The sequence below is a fragment of the Akebia trifoliata genome, chromosome 13 (genome assembly GCF_017979445.1).
Source record: "Akebia trifoliata isolate Shusen 1 chromosome 13, ASM1797944v1, whole genome shotgun sequence".
Classification (NCBI taxonomy): Eukaryota; Viridiplantae; Streptophyta; class Magnoliopsida; order Ranunculales; family Lardizabalaceae; genus Akebia; species Akebia trifoliata.
Window position 1 is genome coordinate 14,937,651 of NC_141387.1, and position 17,020 is coordinate 14,954,670.

A 17,020-nucleotide genomic window follows, 5' to 3' on the forward strand; every position below is an offset into this window, starting at 1 on the left:
CCCAAAACACAGAATACCAAAAAATGCAAATATAAGTCCACTATTTGGGACTACCATACAAGAACTGTCAATGATAAACTATCAAAGCAATAACTAATTGACTTATACTTGACAACCACAGAAATTAAATCCAGAAAAGGAACACCCAGCAGTTCTGCAAGCAATAACACATGATGAAACCTACCTGTCGTACAGCAACCAAATATTTGATGCCTAAAACACTCCCATGACGAATCTCCCACTCTGGTCTATACTGAAAGAACAGGAAAAATTATTAAAATTTAGAAAGTTTTACAATCAAATAACAAGGAATAATATAAAAACAAAAGGATAAACCTGAATCCCAAAACTCCAGCATAGCATACACAGAGAGAAGCATTTTCATATATACAAATAGTTACCTGCATTTGTAGCAAGATGTTCAATGTTTCATGAACTAACAAGGGATGCATGTACTTAAGAACAGCACCAAGTGCTTGTGCACAGGTTTCCCTAACCGGGGCAACAACTTGGTCAGAAACATAATCTCCAAAACTGCAGGAACCAAAAGAACAGAGCTTAGACTGCCCATCCAAAGAAGAAGAGTTGAAATGATATTAACATGATTCATTGTCCTTGTTTTAGATGACTTGAAACGATACACAAACAACCCAAGAAATTACTATTGAATACCAAATAAAAGCCATAAGCATACCGATCCAAGGACAATACACATAGGAAACGAATGGCACAATCTTGAAGAAATTCCCAATTTTTAATCCATGAATGCCTTGTGAGTTTGACTAATTTCATCAATTTGCAATTATCTGGAATATTTTTCAGTATGTCCTTTGGCAGGGAGTTCGTCTCTTCACAAGAAATTGTTTGCTGTACCATATTACAAGCTTCTTTTGAATGAAACTGAAGGTCATCCAGACAAGCATCAGGTTCAACCTTAACAGTTGAACTGCTAAGTCCATCATTAACCTGCACGGGAGTTGAAACCCATCCACCATCTTCAATCTTTAAGCAGACACCAAGGTTAACACTGTCCACAGCGGCAGCTGTATTTAACAAGGGACATGATACACCTTCAGATTTGTATCTTTTCCAGTCTGGCTCGGACTCCTCAACTGCAACTTGTACATTAAGATCAAGTTCCCTCTCTCTCTTTAGTTTACCTGAATTAAATTTATCTTCAAACTCGGATAGAAATGAATTTTCCAAGCTCAAATCTGGCATAAATACTGCAGCAGAACCACCTTGCTGAGTTAAAATTTCTCTTAGAGCCATCATACTACCATGGCGCACCTCCCACACTGAAAATTGAAGCATCCAAACAAGTGTATTGTCAGAGAAACTATCATTTCATATGCCCAAAAGGTTCTGATACATCAACAACAGAAAAAACCTAACTGAGATAAAACAAACAAGATGCTTACTGGGATCAAATATATCAATAATGAGTTGCTCTACGAAATTCTGGAAAGGCCACCGCCCATCTCCATCATACTCAAAACCGTCTTCATCAAGAACATCATCCATAAACACCTGTGGAGGAAGACATTTCAGAGAGTGGTTCAGTTAATGATAACAGATCCTTGAAACTGGTGCGCAGAAAGGAAAAAAAAGGTTAAAAAGAAGCAAATATTCGAGTGGTCAATTCATGGCATCAGATCCTCAAAGAGTAATCAGAAAGATAGCCCCAGAAACTCAAGTGTATATGTTAGAACTACAAAATTCTTCCAGAGCTTCCTAAAGAATACGGAAGATGAATCCCAAGAGCAGTACGTGTAAGAAACTCAAACCATTTGATCCAAAACAATCAAATGTATTAGCAGAAAAATGCTGCATAGAACGGATACAAGTGTTAAAATTCGACGTAGGTACTAACTGCGGAAGACAGAGAACCCAAAAAGGGGACTATTAGAATTGGCAGTACATATATATACAATAATAATATGAGTTGAAAAAAGTGACATTATTGGGTACTCAATTGATCATAGCATATCCAGTGACAAGACCCAATATAAATAGTAAACTAATGTTGACGGCACGAATGTCAAACAACAATATAGCTATGGTATAAGATGGTAAAATACACTAATATTACAAGATCATTTCTATGGTTCAAAGTTAAAACAACCAAGGGAAATGATACATCATACATCTAGTTTAGCTTCTTGATAAGTTTCCCCAACATGGCATATCAAACAAGATGAAAGGAAACAGAAAAAAGGATTCGTTATCTAAAGATGTATTCCAACCAGTGTTGTCAAATGCAATCGCATAATCGCATATGCAACATCCAAACCCAAAATCACATATGCCAGCCTCACATATACAATAATGTGCTGTCAGGAAAGCATGCAATGGCATAATGTCCAACAGTCAGAAATATGACTGTTGAACACCTTTTTTTTTCCTTTCTTTAAATCACCCTTTTCCCTATAAATACCCCCTATACTACATCTACAACATACTCTCTACTCTTTACTACCTTCTTTAAGCTCAAATCTCTTTCTTTCTTCAATTCTTCTTAAATTTCTCACTCACTAATCACTATCATTCACTCTCAACTCTCAAGTCTCAAGTTCTCAACTCACTTACTCACTATCACTCGCTCTCAAGTCTCAAGACTTAAAAGACAAGAATCAAGAATCAAGATCAAGTGAAGTCATCTCATCATTCATAAAAAATTTTGAAGATCATCAAGATTGAAGATTCATCATTCAAGTTCAAGAATCAAATGTCCAACTTCAAGCTTCAACCATCAACTTCAAGAATCAAGAAGATTCAAGTCAAGAACTCAACTCAAGAATCAAGATTGATCAAGGATCAAGGCATCAAGCATTCAAGCATCAATCAAATTCAACTATTGTTCTAAATTCAAATTCTATCAACCTTAAAGGCTTCAACTCAAGACAAGACTTAAGAATCAAAATCAACATTCAACTATCAATCGATCATCATCTTTTTTCTCTTCTACTAATACTACTCAAGTTGAGGTGAGGTATTTATAATTTATATACTTTTTTACTTTAATAGTTATTACTTGCAGTTGTTTTTTTTATTTTACTTGTTAGAACTTAGAAATTAGTATGCCGTCCTCGTCGGCCAACTCTTCCCTAAGGACTAAATCTAATGATCCTGGTTGGAAATACGATCATTACCGTAGTCCAAATAAAAAGAATCTAGTAGAATGTGAGTTGTGTGTGTACATTAGTAAAGGTGGCATTGCTATGCCGGGATCAAATGCTAGGGCATGTGAAAAAGTTACTCCCAAAATCCGAAAAGAACTAATGGAGTATATGGACAAGGTTTTAAAAAAAAAACAAGATGAGACCATAAATCTAGAAAGTTATATGGAAAGTGGTGATCAAGAAGAGGATGATGATGATGTCATTGCTTATGATACCCCTCCTACGTCGACGGGGCGTAGTAGACCACTGGTTCCACCACCACTATCTCAAAGAGCTTTTAAAAGAGCTTGTGCCCATGGTCCAATGGAGAAGTGGTGTAGACCACATCCGGAAGATGTGGTCGACCAAAGAGGGAAAGGTAAAGGTACATACCAAACCATCATTGAACATAGCACCAAAGATAAGAAAACCGCCATTCAAGATATAGTCAAATGGCTATATCAAGCTGGAATTGCATTTAACACTGTCAAATTAAAGAGCTTCAAAGTAATGGTGGAGGCAATAAGTCAATTTGGACCTGGCCTCAAGCCACCTTCTCATCATGAAATAAGAGAGTCATGTCTTAAGAAAGAAATGGAGTTCACCCAAGGGTTAATCAACAAATATCGAGAATCATGGAAAACCTATAGGCATACTCTGATGGCTGATGGATGGACCGATAAAACTGGTCGACCAATAATTAACTTTTTAGTTAATTGTCCAACCAGAACAATGTTCCTCAATTCCATACATACATCGGCCCATTCTCACACGACTGAGTATGTTTTTCAATTGTTAGATAAAACAATTGAGGATATTGGTGAGGGCAATGTTGTCCAAGTTGTAATGGACAACGCAACTGCATATGTGACAGTGGGTCACCTTTTAATGTATAAATGCCCTCGTTTGTATTGGTTTCCATGTGCAGCACATTGCATAAACCTAATTTTGGAGGACATAGGTAAAGCTAGGAAGGTTATTGTTTTTATGTACAAACATGCACTATTACTACAACGAATGATAGCATATATTCAAAACCTAATTAGGCCTACAATCACTCAATTTGCAACGACCTTCTTGACACTACAAAGCCCACACAAGAAAAAAGTTCAACTTAGAACCTTCATAATGTCGACCGAATGGAACAATGGGCCTTGGTCAAAGAAAATCAAAGGAAAATTAGTTGCTCAGGCTATCCTGTCCCAAACTTTTTGGACAGGTGTCACAAAGGCCCTAAATAATTCCATGCCATTAGTTTATGTTCTTCGGTTAGTAGATAGTGATAAGAAACCCCCTATGGGCTACATTTACAATGCAATGGAAAAAGCTAGTGAGAAGATTAAGGAAGTACACCAATATCGTAAAAGAAATTATAAAAGTGTTATTGATATTATTTATAAGAGATAGGGCAGCAAAATGAAATCTACATTATATTCGGCTACTTACATCCTTAATCCAACCGAATACTTCCAATATGCCGATCAAGATGAGACGAATTCGATACATATGGTTGGATTTCTTGATGTGTTGGAAAGAATGGTCCCTAATCAGGCAGAACAAGATACAATATCGACACAATTGGATCGTTACAAGAATTGTGAAGGGATCTTTGGAAGAGTTATAGTCAAAAGGCATAGAACAACGAAAATTTCAAGTAAGCAAAAAAGTTAATATTTAGATTTAGACTTTAGTAAATTTAACTTATTTAATTATTTTTATCTTATTATCACTATCCTAATTATATTGTATACTACAGTTGATTGGTGGTTGGCATATGGAGTTAATCATGTTACGAAGAATCCATGTTTGAAGAGGTTGGCCATACGGATTCTTGGCCTAACATGTTCTGCATCGGGCTACAAAAGCAATTGGAACACCTTTGAGATGGTAAAAACTAAGAACAAAACTAAGTAAAACATTAATATTTTTTTCATACTTTCAATAATATAAATAAGTATCTAATATTTATATATAAAAAATTGTATAGAACAGATCCACACTAAAAATAGAAATAGGCAAGAAATTGAATGATTTGGTGTTCGTGTAATACAAGAAATTGCACAAGCGATTCAAGTTGAGGAAAGAGAATCTCAGTTTCTATGATCCCATCTCTATTGATGATCTTAGCACAGATGTACGGGACGAGCCTGTGTTCAAAAGAGAGGATCTAACTTGGGCCCATATTAAGCAAGCAGATTTTGCAACGGCACCTGGAGCTAAACAAAAAGAGGCACTGGTCGACACTCGAGACAACTAGAAGACAAAGTTGAAGATGAGATACAAGAAGAAAATAATGATGAAGATGAAACAGTAAAAGGTCAAAGAGATGAAGAATTGGTGAGATCCGAAGACGAGAATATTGGGGAAGTTGACGTGTATGTGGAGGAGGATAATGACTATAATAACAACGGGAATCGAAGCGATGACGATCTTACTAGAGATGTTCCACAATGGATTATGGATGCTTGTGCTAGACCAGACTATCAAACTTACTATTAGAGTTAGTTGCTTAGACATTTCTATAACTATTTCATGCATTTGTATGACTATTTGACTTTTTTTAGTCTTTTACTTGCATGTTTGAGTTTATGAACTATGATTTATGAATGAAAATATGAAATTTGTGCATTGCTTAATTACTAAGTATTTTTCTGGAGTTTTTATTTTATTTTTTTGTATTTTTTTAATTTTTTTCAGCATTTTTTTCCCAAAAAAATAAAAAATTGCTGAATATGCCATGGCATATGCAAACAGTCAATCATGGTCGCACATGGTCACATATGCCATTTAACAACATTGATTCCATCACTGATGGGTATGAAGATTCAACACACTAAACTATTTTTTATGCTCAATAAAGCTAACTTATGTTGTTCAGTGAAAATAACAAGTTTTCAATTTCATATACATATACTTAGGAAAAGATTTTAATTACTTAAAATCAATTACTAGTATAACGATGCATGCCCTTGTGTGTCATCTTGGTAACTTACCGGAGTGAGATATCTTGGGCCCTAGCCCATGACATTATAAGACAGTAATACTTTCAACCATAAAAAAAAAGTTACCGATTCCATTCTACATCAGCCTTTGCAACGCACACAGCAGGATGAATATGAGTAAAAGCAAAGGCCCTATTATAGGATGCATTATATGCCATTATTATCACCTCCAATGAAATAATAAACTTCCAAACAAAGAAGCTTAAAAAAAAAAAACACAAAATGAACCTTGGAAAGGAGGAAAAAAAATCAATAGGAAATTTGATAAAGGCAGTCATATTATCCAAATTAAACTGTTTCGAACTGATAAGATTTAAGAAGGGAACAAAGAACAAAGGTAGATATCTCAGTGGCAATAAGGAATCAATTTCTTGCCACCTAATGAGAGAATTTTAACAAAGGAATCGCTGCATATTCTACAAAGCATTAGAAGAGATAATTATTTTTTAGCAATACATGAACAAAGAATTTATTGCACGTGTAACATAACTCCAAAAGGAAGCAATCTTCTTCTAAATTACGTATAAAGGGACGAAAATTTTCCTACTACCTTATTGGAATTTAGCGAATCTGGACACGTGACCTTTGGCATCTCCGGATTTTGAGAATATGGTACCTCGAACTCCCCATCCTCTGACCAGTCTTTCGTTTGGTCTTTAGCATTTATCTTCGCTTTACGTTTCAAGAGATTCAATTCCCTTGCACTTGGTCTTTTGAAACTGGGAACCATATTTGCAACTAATTGTTGGATCTGGTTTCCAGATTGGGATGTATAATATCTATGCCCCATCCCATTTCCATGAGAACTGAATTTGTTCACCATGAGATCTTCATCTCTTATCATATCAGTGACATCCATAAACTTCTCACAAACATCCAAACCTGTCTACGGGAATAATCATGTATAAGCAGTATGAGCGACCAAAAGTAGAACATAACACACTTGGCATGCAACAGGATGTACAGTTAAATGTGCATGCATCTTATAAAAACTAAAAAACATAGATACCAGAAAGTCTTTACAGTATATGCTTCTAGATCACTTTCACTTAAGACTATCATGGGAATAAAAATATTTTTCAATCTGGTACGCTGTATTTCACATGAGAGCATGATGAAACCTTATGCTTCTTCACATCTACAATGATATTGGCTTCCATCTCACTGAGCTCGATTATCCATCAATATGGAACACCACCATTTGAATTGGAGAGAACAAAAAATGTATAGAGCACAACATCATACACACTTTTTCTTATGGGAAGATCATCCTTACAATATTTCAATAATCAACAAACCATACAAGAAATTTGTATGATTGGCTAAAAAGAAGGCTACCATATGACCATATAATCATCCAAATTTGGGTAATGGATATATAAAGAGTAAGGATGGCCCATGGACCAGACGTGGATTGATGTGAGCAGTTATTTTCCAATTTTTTATAGAAATTGCAATATAAAACATCTCATATTCTTTCTTTTCCTATTTGCTAAAAAGTTACTCCTGCTTATTCCTGTTTATCCCAGAACATATGGTTGGAAGAATGTAAATTCCAGCAGTATGGCTTTGGTAAGAAAAATGTCTTGCAATGTTAGATTGTTGACAAAAGATGTGTTAGAAGTGGAGTGTTTTTCGAACTAATGGGTCCGTTGGTGCTGCAGTGCCACTAGAACTCTACAAGTGAAAAAGTTACCTTCTGAAAACCAACAATTGGATAGTGAACCGTTGCTACAAAGAGTATTGAAACCTTTCAAGATGTAGTTCCAACGATACGCATGAAATATAAAAAAGATGTAACAAGAAATAACTATATAAATACATCAGCTTCAAGTGAAAAAAAAAAAACAAGGTCATTTGGATCAGTAATACATGATAGAGAACACTGGATAGGATGTGAGATGACCAAAACAGTGTTGATGCTTTCAAACATTTAATGGAGCTAAAAGAAAAGCACACAAAGTGAATAGTAACAAGCAAGACCAAACTATCACAGACCAAATATATTTAAAATTAAAATCCCTGATAGAAAACATCTAAGTAACAAGCTCACCCAAACGACGCAAAAGATTTTGTTTCTGACGAGCTAATCGCTCAGCAGGATTCTTGCTATTATCACTTGCAATATCATATTCCTGAACAAAAACTGTTGTGAGTATTTAAACTAAAATTTTTATGGCGGAAAAATGAACCAATATCACCTAAACTTGCAAAATCTGAGAAATAGCATCACCATTTTAAGGGGCATGCACACACATGAAAAGAATGCACCACAAGATAGATTCACAAGATAATAATTAAAACAAAGATTCGATACTTTTGATCTAGCCTCCTAGCATTCCAATCAATGTTACCCAAACAAATGGCACAAATGCCATGTTTCAAGGAATTGACAGGTGTTTGGCATACTAAATTCTGAAAATTTAAATACATACAGCAAAAAAAAAATATTAAAAACAATTGGATGAATACAATCCAAAAACTACTTTAGAGATAATGCTTATATGAACACTTACTAGTCCCTTAAAAATTGAGAAAGCATAATTGGAGACAGAAATAATAAGAATGCAAGTCATTTGATATGTTCAGATATGAAGCATGTGTTAATGAAACAAATCTAAGGACAATCTTAGAGAGTTGATTCAAAAACCTACTTGGATGAAAATACAAAGTAAAAAACTACATATGTCCGCACCTAGCTTAAATTAGTCGATATCATAACAAGAGTATAGCAATTGTACATATAAGCTCGTTACATAGTTCTTCCTAGAGGACACTTCATATTACCATCTAAATGAGATATAAATATGATGTGCTCACGTAAATCTCTAGAAGTATTGCACCATGTTGAGGAAAATCCAAGTGCCAGGAAATACCGACACTACAAAATAATTTCAAAAGTAAGAGTGCTAAGGTGACATTGGTTCCAAGATGGTTCAAATAATTTTCTCCGATTGATGATGTAGACATGCTTAACAGTGCATATTAGAATTTGAGATAGAAGTAAAACAACTTCTTAATTGGATGGACTGATTTGTGTAAAGTCGTGACAAAAAACAAGGGGGATACACTTGGTTATATTTCATCTGTACGGTAAGTTTAAAATTAAGTATAATGGCCCATTATTATTCAGAAGGAGCAATGGCTAAAAGAATAGGAAGTTGAGGAGACATGTCTATCCAAACAAAAGAAAAACCAGCAAAAGGAAACATATAATCATGAATAACTATTTAACTTAGACAAGGTGTGTCTTCAGAGAAAGAATCAAGTGTCGGACACTTACAAACCCAGTATTCCAGAAAATAGTTACATTTCAAATGTTTTGAGATATGTTCTCAAAATAATCAAGTCTGTGTAAGAATACAATATATAACAAATGGTATTTAGATAAGCTGTGATGCTTCTTATTTATAAGCAAAGCATAGATTCAAGATATTTAGATAAGCTGAGATGCTTCTTATTTATAAAAGCAGAGATTCATTAAATAGCAATAAGGTACAACGAAGAAGTCAAGAAGACATCCTAGCATAAGAAAAGAAAGAAAAAGGAAAACAAATAGAAGAAAATTAAGATGACATACATGAACCCATACAAACGATACATAAATAGTAATTGAAAAGGAAAAGAAGAATTTGTATGAAAATTTGACAGAATAAAAAGTGCCGACATGTTTCTGATACATGAGTATGACACGTTTGTCTCACACTGCAAAGTTTCTAAATATCAGTTGTCTAAGTAAATAAAAAGGGGAAAAAGAACAATTTGTATTTAAGAACATGTAACCAAGGATGAATATAGGTATTAACAACCTCCACACATCCAAAAACATATGCTGATTAAGTTAACTACTGGGGTACCATAGCAAGACAACAGCATAGTAGAATATGTTGAATGGTTCAAAAGATAAGGACAACATACCTGACCCCCAGATGCCAATAAAGCACCAAACTCCAACACCTTACTAATGTCAAAACTGCACAAAGAAAACAACGATTAGCAGCAGAAAGGTTAGATATTTATGGATCTAATGTAGCTTCTGAGAACCCTGAAGTAAACAAAGAGACAAGTTGGGACCAAAAGACAAAAGCACAGGAGAGTAAACTATCTTCATTTTCTTTTAAAAAGAAAAAAAGTTACAACCGAATTCAAAAGAGAGCTAACCTTCTGAAAGAGAGACCTGCCAAGTTTGGCCAAGTCATCACGACATCTTCAACACTCCCAGAAATTCCAGCCTCCAACATCTCTGTTTCAACATAACCAAATAGTTCTTTCAGAGATGTGTGCTTAACATTCTCAGCAATCGCCCCAATAGCATGAGCAGCAGCAACCCTTGTATCCCAGCTCTTGCTACGAAGATACTGAGAAACCTATCATTCACAAGAGCAATTTGGATTTTAGTAGACAAGTTAGTATGGAAAACACTATTACTCTCAACTCTGAAGATAATATATGAAGACTGTATATGTGTGTGCATAGCACAATAAAAAATATTCTTTTAGAGAAGAGAGGTGTTTAAAACATTAAGTTGACAAGTAACAATGATTTTATTAGCATTGACGAAGGAAAGCAATTACAAGATTAAGGAACAGAATTAGACATACAAGGAATCAGCTAAATCAATGGCTTTTCCAAGCATCTGCAACAAAATAATACCCAAGCTAGCCAATCAAGCTGGGGAACTAGGCATGGATTTGTAACCAAAAACTTTATCCCGGAATGTTTGATTTATGAAACTTTAGATTCTTGAAATCAAAATCTTTTGTCTGATTCAACCATGGAATATGCAGTGAATTTCTGGTAGGCTAGTTGGCTACAAGACAAAACTACAATTTTCTTCTCCAATCCTGCAAGTATGGATGAAATGGGCTGAACTTGGATTGGATACACGTAGATTCAAATCAAGGATCGGATCTGACTCAAATCTACTTCCTCTGACCAAGATCCAACCTGTAATCTATATCATGTAGGTAATTATGTCAGACCAACTGGGTTCGGGGAACCCAAATTCATATTAACACAAATACAAGACCCATTCTGAATCTGATCCAAATTGAAGAGCCCAAACATACGGTCTATATATCTGACCCAGATGCTATGAGATCACAACCATATTTAACTCTATTTAAACCAAACCATGGTTTTAGGGTCAAAATCTACTAAATTCGAGAAAGGATCAAATCCTATTTGGGTCAAAACCAACTCAACGTCCAAAATGGCATGTCAAAATGTCTTGCCTCCAGTTAAAAGGTTCCCCTAGATTCAGAGAATTAAAGAGGTGCACCCAACGGTAAAACTTGAAGTACATAAAAAACAGAATGAGGAAAACACTCATTAAGTCCAGAATCTTTTACTACTCCCAAACATGACTAATTTGGATTCAGGAATAAAAAATTCAATCTCATGCATTTTTCCTGATTCCAAAATAGACCCTAATATGATCCTCAACAACTCTTATCTCTATATAGAAGTATTTTCATTCTTCACCAAAAGGATTAGTTGAATCTCGTCTACTTCCAACATAACCAAGAAATTATCTCTAAAAATATGGAGACATTGGAGAAGAGATCATAACTTCTACCACACTTGAATCCACAAAATCAATGAGGCTGGTAAAAACCTTGAGCACATCATTATTTTCATCTCAGATGACAAAATATTCCCTACCCTAGACCGACCTAGTTCCCAAAAGAACTTCCATCAAGATTGAATTTTAATAAAGGCTTTTTCTTAACTCCAGCTATGGTTCAACTTGATATTCAAAGACCCACTCCACCAAAGCCTAATTGGTTGATGCCATACATGTAATCTATCAGAATTTTTCAAATATTATTGAGAAGGTGTATGATAAAACAGTACAATTCAGAGATTAGGAGTAGTTTACAAATTTTTGGATATGGTTGAATGATTTATAAATTATTCCCAAGTTACTGAAAAATGAAATATTTAAAATTTGCACCATTAAAAATAAAAAGAACAAATAAAACTTCATAATTTTGCCAAATTTTTTAATAAAAATTCTGAAATATACTTGAACATCTCTGTAGATAACTTTTGTCATACCAAGACTTAACAACTGACTACAAACCTCCAAATTAAGTTGTGCACTTCTGAGACTTTCCATACAATCAATTATTTTTTGGTTCCATTCCTTCAACAGGCCCCAATACAAAGCATAGGATTTTCCAAAGAACCTTCCCTCCATAATAAAATAAACCGATAAGCATAGTCATCAAATTAGTGTTAGTCAGCACATCCAATCGGGAGTTTGTGGATCATATCTCCGTGCACTGTCCTTTCTCATCGTCAATTGGGTCTCGCTTTTTATCTCTTTTTGCTCTCCCATGGGTGTTGCCAAACTCTACGTTTTCTTTTTTACAATGTTGGGATCAAACAGGTTTCTGTGGCAGGAAAAGAATTCGGTGGAACTTTCTTCCTTTCGCACTATTCTAGAGGCTCTGGTTGGGAAGGAACAAGAGAGTCTTCCAAGCAGAGGAGTCCTCTTTCCAGGATGTAAAATCGTAGATTCTTGGGTTGCTGTTTTTTTTTTGTGTAAACTTTCTTTCAAGTTTGAAGGTGTTTTCTTTGAGGAATTTGTGAGTCTGCTTGTCAGATTCTTCCCTTGTTTTTTTTGTTTCTAGGTCGATCATCTCAAATGTCTGTGGTTAATTCTTCTCTTTCTTATCAATAAAGGTATACTTACCAACAACAAAAATCAATAAAAGAAACTAATTCTACCAGAGATTATCAAAGAAAATCTAATAAGAAATGAAAAAAAATTTGTAGGCAAAGTTGTAAGCCTATAGGACTACTCCCAAATATTAAAGTGAGGGATCCTAAGGGAAATAGAACTTCCAAATTAAACTTAGGTCCCAATCCAATAACTAATTTGAATTCTCTTGATCCTTTCAAGAATCAGTTCAGGCCCAAAGGACTTTATTGGCTTATATGGAGGTTTCAACAATATCAATTAACTAATCTTTAAAGGGATATGCTATAATAAGATTAAAGGGTTGGTATGAGCATGTATCTGATGGGGGTGGCAAGGTGGGAAGGTGGGCTAGGGTTTATTAATTAAGTTAGAGGAAGGTAAGGCTTCGAATAAATGGGCAGCAAGAATTACAAATAAAAATAAGGTCACAAGTAGATGTATAGATCGGTCAGCCCCATGTTTGCTGTAAATTAAGGGACAACAAAGTTCTTGATGATGGAAATGGGGTTTAGAAAGAGTTTGGACAAGAAAATGGTGTCTGTAATTTCAGGACAGCAAGTTATATAAACAAAAACAAGTCAAGAAAAAAAATCTAGAGAAGAAGATTAAGAACAACTAGAGAATGACTCGGCTTTATGTACTGTAGACAATCATGGAGCTGAGAAGTTGTGGGGTCAGGCAGGACGAAGCAAGAGGTGGTAGAATTTCTGGCACTAATCATATCCTAGAAATGGGTTTGTCGGTAGGAGTTCCAATCAATGAGCAGGAAGAAGAATTCTTATTGCAGATCGCTCTCAAGCGTCATGGGATCATTGGGGATTGTTATAACAAAGTCATCAGTGAGGGAGTCCCATCTAGTGGGGAGTAGAGATGTGTTAGGGGGGAAGTTGTTACCTTTATCACAGGTGAGGAAACTCCGGAGAAATTAGAGGAGTGTAGTTCGTTGGAGGTAGATAACCTTAAGGCAGAGGTGAATAGTTTGAAGGTTAAGAAATTGAAGGTTAAGTTGGCTAAGGAAGTACAAGACTTACTGAGGTCAACAAGTAGGTTCCAAGTGAGTTCTGTTTCAGTGCTTAGGAGTGGGAAAGTTTTGCAGGTTCCCAATGTCAGTTAAATTTCTCTCCTGGAATGTGAGAGATCTACATGACAAAGCTAAAAGTGCATCAATTAAAGCATTGATAGCAAGCTAAACCAAGCCTAATTGTTCTCAAGCAACCAAGCTGGAAAAAATCTACTCCATGGTGGTTCGGGATCTGTGGGGCCCAAGAATAGGGGCTGGTGCTACCTTGGAGCTAATGGAACTGCAGGGGGGATAGTAGTAATGTGGGACAAGAAGATGATCAAGGTCTTCGATACCCTGGTTGGAGCTTTTTCAGGCTCAGTGTTGGGTAAATTACTGGGTTAGACATAACAGTGGATCTTTACTAGGATGTATGGACCATCCAAGGATTGGGAGAGAAGCCAATTTTGGGAGGAACTAGACATGGTAAGGAGCTATTGGAACTATACTTGGTGCTTGGGGGGAGACTTCAACAACATCAGATTCTCATTCGAGAGGAGAAGAAGTATGTGAGTAACGAGCAAAATGAAGAGGTTTGATGACTTTGTTTCAAGGAATGAGCTAGTAGACTTACCTTTGAAAGGTAGGTGTTTCACATGGTCTGACAACCAAGAAATGCTGATCATGAATCGTTAAAATAGATTTCTGATGTCCATAAAATGGGAAGATCTGTTCGGATTTATTCTTCAAGAGGCTTTACTGAACCCCGTCTCAGATCATTGCCCCTTACTGTTGCAGGCTGGTACGCAGAAAAGCGGGCCAATGCCTTTTCGCATCAAACTAATGTGGTTTAATCATAGCAACTTCAAAGAGTTAGTTGACTCTTGGTGGAAAGAGTTACCCCCTTTGACAGGAGGCCGGGAGTCATATAATGAAGGAGCTGAAGGCACATAAGGAAAGATTGGTCAGGTGGAATAAAAAGGTTTTTGGGAGGATTGAGCTGCAAAAACAAACCACTTTAGGAGAATCGAGGAGCTCGAAAGAAAAGAAGAGTCAACTTACTATCGTCGGAAGATAGGACACTTCAATTCAATCTCAAAGCTAAATTTACAGAGCTTGCAGACTAGAGTAGATAAACTGGCACCAAAAAACTAGAGTGCGGTGGCTTAAGGAGGGAGATCAGAACATGAAGTACTTCCACAGATTGGCAAACGCTAGGAATAGACTTAATCACCACTCTCGACTGAGGGTGACTAGGGATTGGTTAGTGGGAGAGGAAGCAGTAGCACGAGTAGTGGACTTCTACTTAGGATTATATTCTGAGACTCAAACTAGAAGGTCGAGTCTTGATAACCTCCCAGTTGATTAGATTTGCGAGATGCGGAGAAGTTGGCTCGAAAGGCCATTTGAGGAAAATGAGGTATGGCAGATTGTGAATAGCTTAAGCAATGGCAAGACACTTGGCCTGGATGGATTTCAGATTGAATTCTTCAAAAACTATTGGGATACTATGAAGGTAGATATCCTTGCTTCGGTGGATGATTTCTACAGGGACGCTTTTCTCAATATGGGGTCTAATGAAACCTTCCATCGCCTTAATCCGGAAAATCCTTGGAGATGAAGCCATAAAGGACTTGCGACCAATCAGCTTAGTGGGGACTCCTTACAAGCATCTCTCTAATTTATTGGCCAACAAACTGAAAAGTGTTCTTAGTGGGCTAATTGGCTTCCCCCAAAGTGCCTTTAGCAAAGGCCGCCAAATCTTAGATGGAGTGTTAATTGCCAATGAATGCATTGACTCACGTTTGAAAGACAAGAAGTCAGGTGTTGTTTGCAAAGTGAATTTAGAGAAAGCGAACGATCACGTAAACGGATGGGGTTTGGAGCTTGTTGAGTTCAATGGGTTATGAAGTGTGTTTCTACTACTTCCTTCCCAGTGTTGGTTAATGGCTCTACGCAAGGGTTCTTCAAAAGGCACATAGGGTTGAGGCAAGGAGATCCCCTATCTCCATTCCTATTTATCATTAGGCCGTATGATTTCTAGAGTGGTTGATAACGCTGATATAACAAGATTCACCATAGGGGCGGAGGGGCCTACGGTCTCTCATCTACAATTCGCAGATGATATGTTTGTATTCTTAGATGCTTCTTAGGATCAAGCTAGGAAGTTGGGTGCCTTATTCTGTCTCTCCGAGGCGATCTCAGGGATACCGGTTAATTTGAGGAAAAGTAGAGCATTAGCGGTGGGAGAGGTCCACACCCTACCCTTGATTGTGGGTTGGGCTGCCAAGTGGGAAACTTTCCAACCTCTTATCTAGGCCTTCCATTGGGTGCCTCCTTTAGAAGCATGTTGATTTGGGATTCGATGGTTGAGAAAATCAGCATGCGACTTGACGCGTGGTAGACTAACTTCCTTTCCAAAGGAGGTACATAGACCCCCATCAAAAGCATACTCTCATCCATCCCAGTGTACTTATCCATGTTCCACCTTTCTAGATCAATAAAGTTGAAAATGGAGAGGTTGTTTCGAAATTTCTTGTTGCACGACAGAGAAGGCAAGCGAAAAATCACCTTGTAAATTGGAAACTGGTGACTTTGGCAAAAGAATAAAGGCGGCCTACGTACTAAAAAGCTGGAGGTCATGAATATCGCTCTTTTGGGGAAGTGGTTATGGAGATTTGGGGTGGAAGTGGATAGCCCTTGGAGAAATGTGATTGTTGCAAAGTTCGGGGTCAATGCTCTTGGGTCAGAGAGTGGTTCAAGCCGAGAGCCGTTTGGATGTGGCCTTTGGAAAGGTAACTTGAAAATCCTCCCCAAATTTAAAGTAAGAACCAAGTTTAAAATGGGCAAAGGCGATAGGGTGAGGTTTTGGGAGGATGCTTGGTGTGGAGATAACCCTCTTATGACCAAGTTTCCCTCTCTTTACTCTATGTCATTGAAGAAAGGGCTTCCGATCACAAGTTTTATGCGTAGCACAGGAGTGGACATCTCTTGGGACTTCAACTTCTGCATAGGATTCAATGACTGGGAAGTGATGTCGCGAATCTCCTCTCTTCTCTAAGCTCAACAACAATTCAACCAAATAGGGAAGATACCCACATATGGAAGCTAAACAGAGAGGGCTTCTTCTCGGTGGGCACCTTTTATC

The 17,020-nt window shown here is 36.7% G+C and overlaps 1 protein-coding gene across 6 annotated transcripts in view; it reads right to left on the reverse strand.

Annotated features, from left to right (window-relative positions):
* The window catches only part of RGD3 (ROOT GROWTH DEFECTIVE 3), a 55,779-nt gene that overhangs the window by 23,949 nt on the left and 14,810 nt on the right, over positions 1 to 17,020 (reverse strand). For 4 of the 6 annotated variants that reach the window (XM_086420029.1, XM_086420030.1, XM_086420028.1 and 1 more), the window contains 8 exons: positions 10,325 to 10,530; positions 10,082 to 10,136; positions 8,217 to 8,298; positions 6,714 to 7,045; positions 1,422 to 1,530; positions 695 to 1,298; positions 402 to 534; positions 185 to 253 (listed from right to left, as the gene is read on the reverse strand). In XM_086420029.1, coding sequence (XP_086276155.1) covers positions 185 to 253; positions 402 to 534; positions 695 to 1,298; positions 1,422 to 1,530; positions 6,714 to 7,045; positions 8,217 to 8,298; positions 10,082 to 10,136; positions 10,325 to 10,530 — 1,590 coding nt within the window. Of the gene's footprint in view, positions 1 to 184; positions 254 to 401; positions 535 to 694; positions 1,299 to 1,421; positions 1,531 to 6,713; positions 7,050 to 8,216; positions 8,299 to 10,081; positions 10,137 to 10,324; positions 10,531 to 17,020 lie in introns of those variants that run through there. The other 2 variants (XM_086420033.1, XM_086420034.1) reach the window with 2 other exon arrangements.